This window comes from Trematomus bernacchii, unplaced genomic scaffold, assembly GCF_902827165.1.
Source record: "Trematomus bernacchii unplaced genomic scaffold, fTreBer1.1, whole genome shotgun sequence".
NCBI classification, from domain to species: Eukaryota; Metazoa; Chordata; class Actinopteri; order Perciformes; family Nototheniidae; genus Trematomus; species Trematomus bernacchii.
In genome coordinates, this window is record NW_022987616.1 from 4,153,218 (window position 1) to 4,169,715 (window position 16,498).

General features: G+C 40.0%; 1 protein-coding gene across 1 annotated transcript; it reads left to right on the forward strand.

Annotated features, from left to right (window-relative positions):
• Window positions 1–194: 194 nt before the first annotated feature.
• Window positions 195–10,136, forward strand: mtmr6 (myotubularin related protein 6). The gene is made up of 15 exons (XM_034132509.1): window positions 195–400; window positions 3,083–3,214; window positions 4,579–4,741; window positions 4,839–4,996; window positions 6,121–6,249; window positions 6,707–6,841; window positions 6,958–7,090; window positions 7,218–7,327; window positions 7,699–7,824; window positions 7,925–7,974; window positions 8,065–8,158; window positions 8,238–8,344; window positions 8,885–9,019; window positions 9,103–9,229; window positions 9,477–10,136. The coding sequence occupies exons 1-15, from the start codon at window positions 377–379 to the stop codon at window positions 9,828–9,830; spliced, it is 1,977 nt and encodes a 658-aa protein (XP_033988400.1). The 5' UTR covers window positions 195–376; the 3' UTR covers window positions 9,831–10,136.
• Window positions 10,137–16,498: the final 6,362 nt, after the last annotated feature.

A 16,498-nucleotide genomic window follows, 5' to 3' on the forward strand; every position in this document is an offset into this window, starting at 1 on the left:
TATGCCTTTTGTATTATGTCTCTTTTCTGTGTTTTTTTACAGAACATTTTGAAAAATAAACATTAATTGTAATACATACATATTTAAAAGACATTGGAGAAATTCCTTCGTGACCATGTTGTCTCCTCTTTAAACCTACATTGAGTCGTGCTTTTATTTTGAAAAGTATGCAACATCAAGTGTTGACGTTATTTCCCGGATCTTTACGCGGATGGAGGAGTAAAATAATTGACAATAAACATCAATCTTATGCCTCCGACAAAGTACAGGCCGTTTGTGCAGCAGTTTGAGGCAACAAACTATCAATGATACAGTTATCTCCGGAAGGCGTCGTGTGAAGATTTGCAGTCGCTGACAGCTGTCTCTTTTCGGGGAAATGGAGCATATCCGAACGCCAAAGGTAGCTAACATTTGTAGCTAAATGCAAATGGATAGGATACAGAAGTAACTCGGCCTGTCATGTGGGGAGTTTTCTAGTTCTCCAGTGTGGTTACGTTGACAGTTTATATCAATGTTCAGACTTGTGTTTGTGGGTTTGAGGAATAGCAGGTGTAGCCAGCAGCTTGGTGTCAGACGTGACGAGCATCAATGAGCTGTTTGTCTTTGCTTTTCCTGTATAGAAGATATATTGATAGAGTTAATGTTACACTGTCAAACCCGGCAGTGTATCCAGTCTGACAGAATACTGACAGGAGAAGCTGCATCCAACCATAATGGCACATTGATGGATTTACCATGCATACATACAGTACTGACAGCACTCCTGTGTGTCTGATAGTTTTGTGGCTGCTCACACCCAGACTGATCCCCGTAGGACTGGCAATCTTATTGTATCATCGACACGTACAACCAAAACAACCACGAATTGGGAGTTGCCAAACTTTGGAATGCTCTTAATCACATAACTCAATCCCTTAGCCAACTGAACACCAGTCAGAAGGCAAAAACCAGCAAGAACTGAAGATCAGTGTGATGGGCTACAGGCCTTGCAGATCATCACTATACAGTATGAGGCTGCTGTCTGTTTTGGATACTTTAGAAAGTAAATGATTTGCAACCACATTTTAATATTGCTAACATGAATTTATCTGATAAATGTCTAATTATGTGTTGTCCCATGAAGTTATAGGGTTATGTATTATAAGGGATACCGTTTATACACTGTGCATAGCTTCAGATTAAACCTACGATGATAACACTTTGCAACATTGTTTACCTTAAATCCAGAATTGTAGTACAAAGGCAACACAGCAAAGAAATGTCTCTAGAATTATGGATTGCACCATTTAAAAGCTCAGTTGTATTTACTTTGGCATTGACAACAACTCAATATATCCTACATAAGCCTCTCTACCTCACAGATTGGGACATGCTTTCGGGGCCCACGCCTACTCTATTATACTAGGTGTAATCATGAGGGTGTGTGTATGGAGAAAGGTGATCTTCCTTCCTCAGGATCGGTCTAATGAGGGTAATGTAACATATTACAGTTAAAGTGCACACAATTCTTTGGTTAACATTATTTGCCTGTGAAATAAGGGTATGCTGGGATACGGTGGGTGTGATTGCATGCAGACAGGGTGTGGCTGTATTGTCTCAAGGTTGTGTGGCTGAATAAAAGAGCAGAGGAAGATTTATTTATTGATGTGCACCCATGTGTTTGCACTTGATGTAAACAAGTCAACTTGCACTGTATATTTTACAGTATTTGGTTGTATTATTAACTTAGTGGACAACCTGATCCAGATGTTGATGCTATGTTAAAAAGATTCACATTTTTGCTATGTTCGAGCTGTGTGGGAAGTATTGAAAGTACTTCCCTATAATAGCTTAGATTTTAACAAAAATAAAACACAATTAACTTTGTTAGACTCCCCCCCCCCCGACTTCCAGTATGTGCTATTAAGCCGGTCTGTTATAGAGATGTGTCTCACGGGTTGCTGGGAGACAGAGATAGGCTAAATTATCATATCAGAAAACGACAGGAAAACGGAAACAAAAGAGAGGATGTCTGAGTCAACCAGAGAACTGCTGATGTGATGAATCATGGACTTAGACTGTTAGCTGCTTTTGCTCTCTTACAGTCATTTTGCCACAGAGGGAATATAACTAGAAACAGTCAGCATATTTTCTAACAATAAGCATATTTCTTATTCCAGTGGGTTTTTATGGAATGCAACACATGTACTGTATTTAAGACTGTCATTGTTACAAATTGCACAAAGTACATCAACAGTATTTTTAGCATTTGTATAATGCCTGTCATGCTGGGGGATGTATTGAGAAGGCATGTGAGATGCATGTAATAATAATGACAATGTGTAATAAGCAACATGCATGTATGTGTATCCTGGACTGGAGTTGTATCTGTTAACCTCATTTAGCCTGGTGAATGGTGGTTCTTAACACCAGCAGTATTAAACGCTGTTAGTTATGGCTATTGAACCTGAACCTTCTTCCTGTGTAAAATGTGTAAAATGTGTAACTTGAGTAAATGTTCTACCATAAACATCTTAATTATGTACTTGGAAGAGTTGGGGGCTAGGCTAGATGTCAGCAGTAAAATAAAACATTGAGAGGACACTGAGAGCACAGACCTCCGTCAAGGCCTTCCCCTATCATGAGAAAAATAATATATATATACAGAAAAAGATATGTGTAGTTGCGCCATGATTAGGATCCACTCAAAAATCTAATTCCTAAATTGAAGGAAAATCGGGCGGGATGTTTTTGTATAATCCTGCTGACCAACAAACCAAAAACATAACCTGGTAAAGGTAATTACAACTGGGAAAAGGGGAACTATAGAAAGTAATAGTTGACTTGATCTCCTTGCAGTAGCTAAAATACTTATTTAGGAACTATTCACTAACCATATTCATGCTCATTATCATCACACCTGTCACAGTGTTCAGCAAAATCTGACTTTTTCCATATCCAGAAACCATTTGCGACACAGCTGGTGGCTAGCTGGAGCTTTTTTTCTTCCTTTCAGTACATCCTATACATAACACCAAGCTCGAGACGTTTAAAAGAACCTTGACCTGCTGATTAATGTTGTTGTTTTCGTGTATGTTTGCAGGTGGAGCAGGTGCGACTGTTGGATCGCTTCAGTAACAAATTCACAAGTGGTACACTGTACCTCACAGCCACACATCTCATCTTTGTGGAGAGCAGCTCCAATAACTCGACATCTGCCGCACAGGAGATCTGGGTGAGTAGTTTTGGCAGTGACTGCATTCTGCTAGTTATGCAAATTTCATTCCCAGCTACCTTTTTTTTTTACTAGCTTCTTTCAGTTAGGCTAACCATGTGTGTTTTTTAAAGGTATGATATATGCAGTGTAATATTGCCAGTAGCTTCTCATAATATCCTCGCTGCTTTTTTCGTCCCATTTTTAGTCTTGAATTTAGAGCTGATTTTAAAAAGAGAGACATCAGCATGGCCACCACAAGGAAGTCTGCAACGTGATGTGGTGGGCCAATAGAGAGAATATGCAAACTTGTGTGTGGTAAGAGGAAGTAGGGTAGAGTTTCAAAAGTAGCTTACAGTTGCAAGATTTATGGCTAGGCTTCTGTGTGTTAATGTGAAGTGTTTGTGTGTCTGCCTCCATCCGTAAGAGGATTACTGATGCTCACCTTGAGAACTGGGTTACATTAGTGTCTGCAACACTTAGTAGGCCATCCAGATTCTTTGATTTGAATGTTACAGTGGTAAACAGTTGCGCTGTTGTGGTGTGCAGTGAAGAAATACTCTGTTGTATCCTGTCATATGATGGAGGGAAAATAGTCTCAGGGTATTGGGATAAACAGATTTACTGGTCTGCATTGTGGAAAGGTTAGCAAGGTTTAAAATGCTTTGAGCAGCAGATCTCGGGCCATGACCCCAATCCCCCACCATCCTTCCTGCTTTATGTGAGAATGTTTTCATTTGCTCTGTTTTTGGGCTTGCATGCCGTTATTTTTCCGCATATTTATCCCTGCGTGAAGGTGCCTGTTAGCATGTGCCAGCTAACTAATGTCGGTGTTTGTGGATGACATTTAGTGTTGGTCAAAGAAAGTGTTTGTTAGACTGTTATTGTGCCTTGTAAAATATTAAACGGCAGTTGAGTAACTGTCTCTCTCAACAGCTGGTGAGATCAGCATACTTTGTGCGCTTGTGTGTGGGTGTGTGTGTGTTTCATTGGTCATTACTGATGCTGATGAATGTGCATCTTAATGATCTCCCATCACTGGATTCCCTGTGGAATTCAAACTAGCCTCATTGAATATGGAGCTGTACTTTCTTTGTCCTTATTGCCCTCTGTACTTTATGGCAATAAAACCATTTATGATCTTGTGTTAATGTGTAGCAAGATTTTGGATTTTGTTCAAAATACCTGTTCTTAAAATCCTTGCACGTCTATCAGTATCAATGTTTTTTGGTTCCCTAGTGACAAGACTACAAGCAGTGTACTCTCACTCTAATTGTTTAATAATGTATTTCTGTCTTTCCTATTATTATTATTATGATTACAAATCAAATCATGATCCAAAGCCAATCACTGAAGATCTCTTTCTTTTTTCTCTCTCTTTGCAGATTTTGCATCACCACATAGCGTCTGTGGAGAAGCTCTCACTGACCACCACCGGCTGTCCTCTGGTCATCCAGTGTCGCAACTTCAGGCTGGTTCATTTTGTGGTGCAGAGAGAAAGAGACTGCCACGACATTTACAGCTCGCTGCTGCGTCTTCTACGGCCTGGTGGGTTTCAGTTTGTCTGTCTTAAGATATTTTTGTATCCCTCCATATTTATCTATTCGTTAATTCTCTTTCTCTGGTTTCCTTCTCCTTTGTGCAGTATCCTACGAGGAGCTCTATGCCTTCTCCTACAACCCCAAACAGAACGACCAACAGAGGGAGGAAGGATGGCAGCTCATCGACCTGGGGGCGGAATTTGAGAGGATGGGCGTCCCCTGCGACCAATGGCAGCTCACAAACGTCAACAGAGACTACAAGGTAGATAGTTGGTTTGTCAGTTCTTCAGCTCAAGTGTCCAAGATGTGGATCTTTTGGCATTTTCTTGTGCTTTTTTTGTTACATCTGATGCTGCTTCTTTTGTGTGCTGAGAGGTAGAGGGAGAAGCACAGGGTGTACAGTTTCATGGTGTCTCTTCTGTGTCTCACAATTATAGTTAAACCTGCAGTTTGCCATCCGTTTATATAGGAAATACAACGTTCTCGTAGCCGAACAGCATAGATAAAGTGAACAGGTTTGGTAACTTTATCATCTATTGTCCATGCACTAAAAGAGATACAATACAACTTTATAAATGGCAGTCAGTAAGCACTCGGCCCAGTTAAACCTGAAGTTGCTGACTGTTGTTGACCTTGGCACCGTCTCTCTGCACCATAAACACCACCTGCTACAAAGACAAATGCATTTAAAGGAGCAGGCAGTGCGTTGATGTCAAATGATTGTGGCATGAAAGTGACACTATTATTATAGTTGTAGTTTAGACACTCCCATCAGTTAATAGAGTATATTTAAAAAAAACTATTATCGCATTAGTACTTAGTTTGTCCAGAAGAGGGCGCTACATTCCCACTGTTAGCGCAAACTGTAGTATGATGGACATGCAGAGCTTCAATATAAAAAAAGAAATACTCTTTGCTAATTTGTTCACAATTAATGACACACAAAAACATAAACAACAACAACATAAAAAGGTGCATGGCAACAATGCTAAAATAAATAATTAAAAACAAAGGATATCAACTAACATAACATCACTTAAGTGTAACTCAATACAGTTAATACAAAAACATACACATAATTTAAAAAAAAAGTATTGTAACGATATGAAAAAATGAAATATAAATATATATCGAAAAGTTATCATAAAAAAACAAATATTAAATAAAATAAAATAGGGCTCTAATTTTTTGGGATATAGGCAGAGTGGGATCAATTATAACACAAATAATAGTTTTTAAAGTATAATATTGCTATGGACTAATATCTTCACCGTTCAGACTTAGAGTTATACTACTAATACCAATACTCACTAACCAGGATACGTCGGGAAAACTCTTTTGTGTGTGTGTGTGTGTATGTGATGAATATATGCTTGTTTTTTCCAGGTGTGTGAGACATACCCACGGGACCTGTATGTTCCCATCACTGCCAGTAAGCCTATCATTGTGGGGAGCTCCAAGTTCAGAAGCAAAGGACGCTTTCCTGTTCTCACATACTTCTACCAAGAAAAGAAGGTACTATAACAACCTAAGCACAGTAGAAAGCTGATTAAACATAAAAAAAATGTTTAAGTCTTATTAATTATTGAGTTAAAATGTGTATAGGTTATCCACAAGGTGTAACTAGAGGAAAAGGCCCTAGGTTTCATGTTATTGAAAGTGTTCATTCCCTGGTTTGCCTGAATGTGATATCAAATTTCATTGGAATGCACCTGTGGGAAATCTCACTGGGTGTCAAACACCTCTCCCACAAGTATGCAGTTAAAACATTTCCTTGAAATCAGCTCATTAGATTTTAAATAAGGATTTTATTAGGCTGCAGCTGATTCAAGGGAGTTGTAGTTGTTCATTTATATATATGTCATATAGGGAGGTAATGATAGGTGTCATATGGTGAATTTCTGTAATATTTTAGCAGGAATACTTTTGTACATATCCTCGTTCTAATCAGTGTACTCTGTTCCTCTGACAGGCGGCAGTGTGTCGATGCAGTCAGCCTCTCTCCGGGTTCAGCGCGCGATGCCTAGAGGATGAGAGCATGCTGCAGGCCATCTGCAAGGCCAATCACAACAGCCGATTTGTCTACGTCATGGATACTAGGCCAAAGGTAGCCTCCAAACTAATCTGTGTTCTGAAATGCTTTTATTTTTTGCTGTATGTATTCAACAGAAATGTAAAACTACACAATATTTTCCAATACCTTTGTGTTTTTCCGTCCTGCAGTTGAATGCGCTAGCTAATCGAGCAGCAGGCAAAGGCTACGAGAACGAGGACAACTACTCCAACATCCGCTTCCAGTTTGTTGGAATCGAAAACATCCACGTGATGAGGACCAGCCTGCAGAAAATGCTAGAATGTAAATCACACGATGCTACACACACTGGCACACAAACAAAAATAATATTTATTTTGCCGATTTTAAAGGGCACTTTTATGATTTGTCAGACAAAGCACAAGTATCCTGAAATGAGTTTGTGTTTCAGTGGCTGGGACTCGCTCTCTCTCCATGAGCGACTTCCTGGTTGGCCTGGAGAGCAGCGGCTGGCTGCGGCACATCAAGGCGGTTGTAGACGCAGCTATCTTTCTCACCAAGGTAATCAAAGGGTGGGGGGTTCATTTGTGAATATTATGTTGCTGAACGACCAGTCATAAACATTTATTTGCTCGAGAGCTTACTTTCGCCAATAATCCAAAATCCTTTTGTCAAGGGAACTAGGGTTATGTTAACTCCTTGTTGGGTCTACACAAATACATCATCCCTTAAGCACTTTATTGCACATTTTATATATTTTTTTCATGATATTTAAGTATTTGTCTTAGAGAATATGGCATATATAAATAGTTAAATTATATTTAATGATAACACGTTTGGTATATCATCGCTTTAAATCGTGATGGATGGACTCATTCACTGCTTTTTTCTTAATGCCACAATCCCCTGCTCTCTGCCCCTCTTCTCCCCAGGCGGTGACAGTGGAAGGAGCCAGTGTGTTGGTCCATTGTTCAGACGGGTGGGACAGAACCGCCCAGGTCTGCTCCCTGGGGGCGCTGCTCATGGACCCCTACTACCGCACCATGAAGGGCCTCATGGTACCAAACGCACTCATGCACACACATTGTACTAAAGAGCAGATCAGAACCACTTCCTTTACACTCTTTTACTTCAAATGTTCCTTTACACTTGTCTTAGGTACTGATAGAGAAAGACTGGATCTCCTTTGGCCACAAGTTTGCAGACAGGTGAGGTTTAACCTAGATCAAATAAGCCTAGAGATTGAGTCGGTTTGTCATACCCTTAATATTTATTTTGTGACTGTTTTTGTGTGTTAGGTGTGACCAGTTGGACGGGGATCCAAAAGAAGTGTCTCCTATCTTCACTCAGTTCCTGGAGTGTGTGTGGCAGCTGACAGAGCAGTTCCCACAGGTGTGTTTGAGCTACATGACTTTGGTTTTTTATTAGCAGTGTGGTTATTGCATTTATTAAATAGTAATCCTCTCCATAGGCATTTGAGTTCAGCGAGTGGTTCCTGCTGCAGATCCACGAGCACATCCACTCCTGTCAGTATGGAAACTTCCTTGGAAACAACCAGAGGCAGAGAGAGGACTTGAAGTGAGTTGAACAACACATGAAAGAGGCACTCCTCATTGCTCAAAGAAAACCAAGCTTTAAACAAATAACTTACATAAACATTAAATACATATTTGATTTATTTGGATAGCAAATAATGGTTGTCATCTGCTTGTGTAAGCCTTGATGGGCAAGGGAGAAAAACCTCTGACAAAATGTTTTCTAAGAGGGTAGAGAAATGAAACTCATAAATGATTGTAGTCCTATTTAGAACGTCAGCGTCTTGTGGCTTAAATGAACAAAACATCATGTGCCTAAAAAAATGTCACCATATTTTTACAGATAAAAAAGAAAGTAAGGACTTTTTACAGATTATTATTCTAAATACTTGAAAAGGATTATAATATTGTTAAGGAAAAATTGCATTGCATTAAGCTAAAACAAAAACAAAATTCATTGTGGATTGATGATCTCCTATCTCTGAAAAGCATATCCACCGGAGACACCGTTTTCAGTTTGGTATAAATTGGTATAAAAAACGTTTGTTATGTATATGTCACTATAACTTATATTTGCTTCCAGGCTGAGGGAGCGGACCCACTCTCTGTGGGCGTTTCTGATGAGCGAGAGGGAGAACTACTTGAATCCGTTCTACAGCCCTGCGTACTCTAAAGCCCACCCTGTGCTGCAGCCCTCCACTCTGCCCTACCACTTCAAGTCAGTACAGCTACTCTCCTCCCTGTTGTTGTTTTATAATACAAGTGCATACATGGCATCTTACCTGAGTCCTTATTTCTCAGGTTCTGGAGGAACATGTACCACCAGTTTGATCGGTCTATGCACCCCCGTCAGTCGATCCTCAAAACCGTTCTGAATCTGAGAGAGGAAGGCCGCAAGGCAGAGAGCGCACTGCAAGCGCTGGAGAATGTGAGTTTATATGCATTCATTATCTTTATAAAGCAAATATATTGAAGTCACTGATTTCACAATGTATCTTTTATAAATTCAGTATGGATATTTTTAAATAAAATCCCATTCCTTCAGAAACTATGATTGGAATCATGTTTTTTTTAATGTGAATTTATATAAAATAATAAGTGAAAATATCATGAGGATGAACGGTCAACCCTTTGACATCTCTCTCTGTGTTGTTTTGTCTCCCCTCTCTGTCCAGCGGCTCCTTCAGCTCGGTGTGACCCCCGTTGTGACCTCTGACCCCCCTGCACCTCCTCCCACCAGAGATCAACACTGCAACACCCTCCCGGCGCGGCCCGATTCACTCATCCTGGGGGCTCCCATCAACCACAAAGAGGTGGAGCGACAGGAGGAGGAGGAGTTCGATCAGGAGGAGGTGGGCGAGGAGGCCACAGAGAGCACTGACACAGAGCGGTCAGTGGAGGGCAGCAGCGGCACCGACAGCAGGAAGCAGAGCTACGGAGAGCTGGATGGGACATACAGCAGCGAGTTGGCCAAAGAGGAGCCAGCTGCTGTGAGCCTGGAGTTTGGAGTGGCGCGTATGACCTGCTGAGACCAAACTGGGGGGGGATTGTGGGATATCAAGGGACGGGAGCAACTGAGTGAGAGGGCTTATTGAAAGCGTGTGCGTGGCGAGGGAAAAAGTAGTTCTGTATTTGATAACGCGCTGATTAGGCAATGGTCCTAAATGGTCCATTGGGAGTGAATGAAGTCGTATGTGTGTATAGTCTAAATCTCAATGGAAAGCGTCATTATTATGTCATATACTGCACCTATAGAAAAAAAGCTTGTTTTTTTATGAATGTTAAAAAGCACTATAGAGAATAATGAATAAGAGAATAAATTCATCCCAATAAAATTGTGACTTTTTCTAGTTTGTTCAGCTTTTTAAATAATCCAATCATAATCCAAATACTAATATTTATTATTTTTCTGGCACCACAAATATTTCCTCTTATCCAAAGCCTGGAATCCAGCCTAATCTGAATGTTACGACCTGATCTGATTTTTTTAATTCTACATTACTGAACATAATCTAGCACTGGAAATAAGGCTGAAAAATATGGGTGCACTACAAACTCTATCAGACTAAATGCAGTTGAAATGTAGCTAGTCATTTTACATATTTAACCAATTTCATGACTGTAATTAATTGGACAGTGATGTTCAGTCCCGAAGAGGTTCAGCTGCTAACTCATTGTCCATTTAATCCTATTTCACATCTCACATTGATCAGATAATCTGATTTACTAACATCCATTGATCCCAAAATCCTATTGGTCACCTCTGTCTGCCATGTCAATGACTGATTATTTATGACAGCTGACCCCGATCAGGGGTCACTCTCACAGACACACTTGGGAAAAACAAGGTCAGGTCAATAAGTCTAGTTGTCAAAACACTGACAAATGCTGGATTCTTAGAAATGGAATCATGTCAGATTTCTTTTAAAGAAACAAAGAACTATCCATGATTTTTCTTCTTTCGGTGGAATAGGACCAGGCCCTGTGGTGGTCCAAGGGCCTAAGAATACATCTGATAAACTAGCAATGTCTGTTTAAGGAAATCATAAAATAGTTACTCAAGATAATCTACAGTTCTTGTTGTCAGCAGTTTCAGGTAAGAGTTATTTATTTCTACCGTATCACTGCGCAGAATAAAGAGCTCATCTACTAATGGACCAGAGTAGCTAGCTTAGCGATGCTACTTAAGCTAGCAGTATTTGTTAGCTGTAAACTAATCTACACAAGCTAGCAATGTTGTATAAAAAATACCTTTTCATAATATAAATATATGCATTAAATAGTATAACAGGGAACATTAAAATATGATGTTTAGAATTAGGGTATAAACCTTAAGATATATATTATAGTAGCCTATAGGGTGGTCCTTAGTGCCATGTACATTTTCGAATTCATTAATAAGCTCCAACCACCGAAATTCGTTATGATAGTCAAGAAAACTCTCCTGGTGAATTTTATTCAAATTCCAACAAGATTTACCCCTCCCTCATCAACCTTGAAGTTTAGCCTCACGTAGGGTGGTCTCTCCTGGTGTATTTTTTCCTCAATCTGACAACATGTATCCCTCCCTCATCGACCTGGGCTGCCACACCAGCAGCCACGGTGCTACAACTGAGGCTAAACTTCAAGGTTGATGAGGAAGGGGTAAATGTTGTCAGATTGAGGAAAACATTCACCAGGAGAGTTTTCTTGACTAATAGAATGAATTCTGGGGGTTGGAGCTTAGACTTTCCGACTTTCAATTTTAAGGACCACCCTAGAGTAGGGCTCTTTTTTACTCTCTTGTTTAACTGGGTTAGGTGTGTTGCCCTTGGACCATGGCATGTTCATTTAGGCTTGAAGTTCACATATTTATGATGTGTTTTGGCTCAGCATTTCCCAAAGACCATAAGCATTCTGTGTACATTCCAGACTGGTGTTGTTGTCTTCATACTGGAGCTCAGAAAGGATTTGATTTACTGTACAAGCTAACATCTTACTCAATCCGATTGCTTCAGGAAGATGAGATGTAAAACCTGCAGGATGTCAGCATTTACAGGGTGAATGTTTGGTGTGAGTCTCTGCAAGTGCAACATCATTATCATACATTTTATTTCTGAAGTTCTTTGCATGACAGGAAAAAACAAAGCATATAACTACTCTGGAGGCTCCAGCCTGTGTGCCTCTCTAAATACTTTATAGAATCTGTCTTAGCATTTCAGTGAGCTAGTTCCCACTGAAAAAAACATGCTTCACTGTTCTCTCAAACCCAACTGCAGGAATAAATGGAGTTTTGTGCTTACACACATATACCCACATTCACCCAGCAATCAGACAAAGTGACCATTGGCCTCAGACAAATCAATCTCTATGAGCAGTTACAAGAACTTGCAATAAAGATATACTGGCACCGCAGTGTGATGTTTGAAACCCTTGTGTCAGCTTTCTCCAAAGCTCCCTACTCTTTACAATCAGAGGAAAAAGGCAACAAGAATTGAGTACACACCCGCAGAATAGACGACAGACCAATAAAGAATCAGGTTTTCAACAACCTTAAGTTAACTTTTAATTCATTTTGATGGTTATGAGTTATTTATGTAACATATTTATAATATGTTGGTTGCAAAAGAGGCTTTTTATAACTGTACTGTATGCCTGTGTATGTTTGATTACAGACAAGTTCTACCTTGCAGTGTTTATTTGCTCGAGTTGCTTGGATAGCTGTAAACTTCAAGTTCATGCAAGTTGGACATTTGGCTGTTTTTCTATATTGACAAAGCGGTGCGGCAAGTTCTCACCTCTTACACTTTTTTACCCTTTTCACCTCTCTCTCTCTCTGTACTAGGTCTTCCTGTAGCCTACTTGTGCATGTTACCCCACATTAAATATTGAGCAGTCTCTTCTAGAGACAAGCTGCTGGGGGCTTTGAATCATTCAGATAAATACTGCACGCCATGCTGGCAGAGCACTCCTGAGTACAAGGATGTAATACTCAACATAAACGCTTGTAATACTCATGCAACATGTCTATACACGTACATACAGACAGCCCACATATATATGCAAACTGTATGCATGCACACACTATGTAGATGGGGCACATGTGGTTGAAAATGGGATTTGCTCTCCTAAAGCAGAACTCGATGTCAAAAGCATTTCATCAGTATCAGTATTTGGTAACTGCACTCGCTATCTACTCACTGGTGTTATTCATTTTTTACTTTCTCTATCAAGTAACATACCCTTGTTTTTTAAAGGTCGTAAAATATAGTCATGGCATGTTTCCCTATAATTTAGGGTGTAGTGTGCACCTGGAGGGTATATACCTGTTTCATGACAGATACTTGGAAGTGTTACAGTTGGATAAGCCAAGATCTAACTAATAACTATAATCATGGCTCTATTCCATTTATGTGTTATGGTGTGTCATGTCTAAGAGCCAGCCAAAATAAAATCAGGAATCTGGCAAAACCTAAATCTTACAGAGCCATCAATATTATGATGAATTAAAGTTGTAATTTTCCTGCTATGATGAGCCGATTCATCTGCTGCAAAAAAAGTAATGTTGGCAAAATAATGTTTAATTTAATCAACTAATAATTCAAGCTAGTACAGGACCATTATTCAGGTTATTATGTATGTTATGTACAGGTGTATTTTGGCCTGTAAAGTGTTTGGCCTGTGCTTAGATGGCTTTACAACATTTAGTGTCACTCCCTGTTGATTATTAAAGTAACTAAAGAGCACAGGGGGTAATCCTGTGGGTTTAACTTTACCCACACAAACACAAACATAGACATGTGCGCCAACAAACACACAAACTGGATTAGTTTAATCTGGAGCTGGATGACCCTCTGTCCTAAAACATCCTGACTAACAGGAGTGATGACAACGATGGTGATGATAAGAATCTGTGTGTGATTTCAAAAGGTTAGGTATGTGTTTGCAGACAAACAGCTACACCTTTGCCTGTTTGCACCAATAATCCTTTACAGGCATGATATATGTGAACCATTGAATGCACGTCATGGAATTTCTCGGAGGCCATACTGAAAGGAAAATATGGATATCCTGTCAACGGTATTCCATCCTTAACAAAAGTCCTACACTTACATGCAGACCTGATCCAAATGTAACCTGACTTGTTGGAGTAATGGCTGACACACTGCTGTCTCAAATGTCAACAATATTAGCAAATGTGGCTTCAGCGTGGGTAGCAAGTTCACAGTAGGTGTTTTTTTTTTATCATCTGTCAGACCTCAAATGTCTGCTGATATATATATTACGTGTTCCTAAGCCAATTGAGGCAAAAGTTGAATTTGGCATATTACCTTTACACAATCAAGGGAATATTTGTATGATTTTTTTTAAAGCAAAGTAAACAGGGTGGTGAATCAGAAATAGTTGTAGTGGCTTTGCACTTTTTATTTTGAGAATTGAGGTTACACTTGGATTATTTATCTAAAAATAAATATGTAGACTAATGGTTTTGCAGAGGTTTAGAAATGATGGAACTCATGTGTAAAAAGATTAAGTGGATTAAACAAAGAATAGATCAATACTTTTTAGACAATGACATCTTCAATAATCTCAAATTCTTTAGAGGCTTTACATGCGGAAGAGCTGCAGTGAAAAAATATTTCCTTAACATGGAAATGATTTGCATCTCTGGAACATTGTTGCTATGGCTGTGTGCTTTTATTTTAAGATCATATGGCCACAGAAATTGAATTTAAAAATGGTTCTTTCAAATGCTGATGTTCTTTCCATCACCATATCAAGATGATCTCCGGTATTCAAATGTTCTACATCCATATGCATCAATCCATCCTTTCATGCATTCCCATTGCCATGCAAAGTCAATATTTGCATCCTGAGGCTCTTCACAAGCAGAGTATGGAGAGTTTGAAAGCACTTTCAGCAGCCACATGCAGACAGAGTGCAAATGATACGCCATATTGTTGGATAACACAGTAAAAGAGGCAGAGAGGCAGAGAGAGAAAATGTCCTCTAACTGTCCCACTTAGTGCCGAGCTTCACTCAGGGGGCTGAAACGGGAACCCTATTTAGACAGATGGGGAGGGTGTGTGTGTGAAGATAACAGTGTTTGGACTTCTGCTGTTTCTTGCATGCATCTCATCTAAGCTCATTAAGGAAGCACATGTTGCATTTTCATAGAAATGTCCATAAAAAAGCTTGTGGAATAGTTCTTTCGGCATTACCATTTTTGTTTTTTATGTAAAGTTTATGTCAATGCATGCTATCTTTATAAAATGCTTGGAGTTAATTGGTATCATCCTCTAAAACCTGTTGTTTCAGCACCAAATCCAATCTGGTTCAGCACTGTAAAATTGATTAGGAGTACAATCAGATCTAGATTATGGTCCTATTTACAGAATAGACTAGTATTGCATTCTAGTACTTTGCTGATGTTGGAATGATTAAAGCAGGATAACCATGTGCCTTTCCTCCCTAAGAAATCCTTTGTCTCATCATGTGATAACTGAGCCCACTCATCAGTCTCAGTCTCTGCCAGCCATCTGCTGCTCAGAGTCAAGTCCATCCAATAGCTGACCTCCTGCTAGCATGACTGTAGGGCATTCTGCTTAAGTATCTGATGCACCTGCACTCTGGCAGACAGGCCGAGTGACTGACTTGTTGGCTAAGCGGACAGATTATCGTTCTTATATGGGGAAAGTGTAAGGAAGATATGCTTCAGCGCTTCACTCTGGGGAAGCCCTCAAAATGTGTCTGTGTGGGTGTGAAGATGTCTGTGGATCCGTGGGTGTGTGTGTTGCCTTTGGCGAATGAATGCTGACATTGTTTGATTGCAATGGGCTGGAAGAGGAGAGCTTGTGCCCAGGAGGAGGAGGAGGAGAGAGAAGGAGCAGGGGAGGGGAGGAAGGAGGGGAGAGGCAGTTTGTAAGTGGGTCGGGGTATCAGGGAGATTCATGGGGGGTTGGGAGGCAGTAAAAAGAGCACTCAGTGGAAAACTCTCAGCAAAAAGAGGGGAACTCTAGTGAATCCACTACAGGCGAGGATGAAATATTTTTGGAAGACATACATCCATAAAAGTGGAGATGGAGAGCTGCTATAAATAAATGTTGTATTGCTCAGCGCACTATAATACCTCAATGAGTGTTTGCACATTTGCAGAATCATGTGGTTCATCGTCATACTGAAAGAACATTTATTATATATTAAGCCATGCATATTTAAGAAGAACATTATCAGCAAGGCAACAAGTTAAGGCTATCCACTGCTTTTTCCTCCAGTTAGTAAACAGTTAACTGCTCTAGTTGCCCACAGACAGTCTGCTGGTTGCTAAGGTAGACGCTAACAGTATAGCTAATGTTAAAAAAAGGAGGATTGTATGTTAATTGCATGAGTGGCTACAAACAATTGGACACACACACACACACACACACACACACACACACACACACACACACACACACACACACACACACACACACACACACACACACACACAGGAATATAGGATGACAGTTAGATGTGTTGTCATAGCTCTCATGCAGACACCTGTTCCTCTGTGTCCATATGGAAGAGAGAGCTCACAGCCATATGGCCTATAAGTCTGGCCCAAACTGCACTATGTCTGAGCGTGTGTGTGTGTGTGTGTGTGTGTGTGTGTGTGTGTGTGTGTGTGTGTGTGTGTGTGTGTGTGTGTGTGTGTGTGTGTGTGTGTGTGTGTGTG

Bases quoted from the DNA above. Each gene is read 5' to 3' on its own strand.
- mtmr6 (XM_034132509.1), top strand. From the start codon at position 377: ATGGAGCATATCCGAACGCCAAAG. The intron at 4,997-6,120 runs GTAGATAGTTGG...TGTTTTTTCCAG, and splicing joins ACGTCAACAGAGACTACAAG to GTGTGTGAGACATACCCACG. The intron at 7,328-7,698 runs GTAATCAAAGGG...TCTTCTCCCCAG, and splicing joins CAGCTATCTTTCTCACCAAG to GCGGTGACAGTGGAAGGAGC.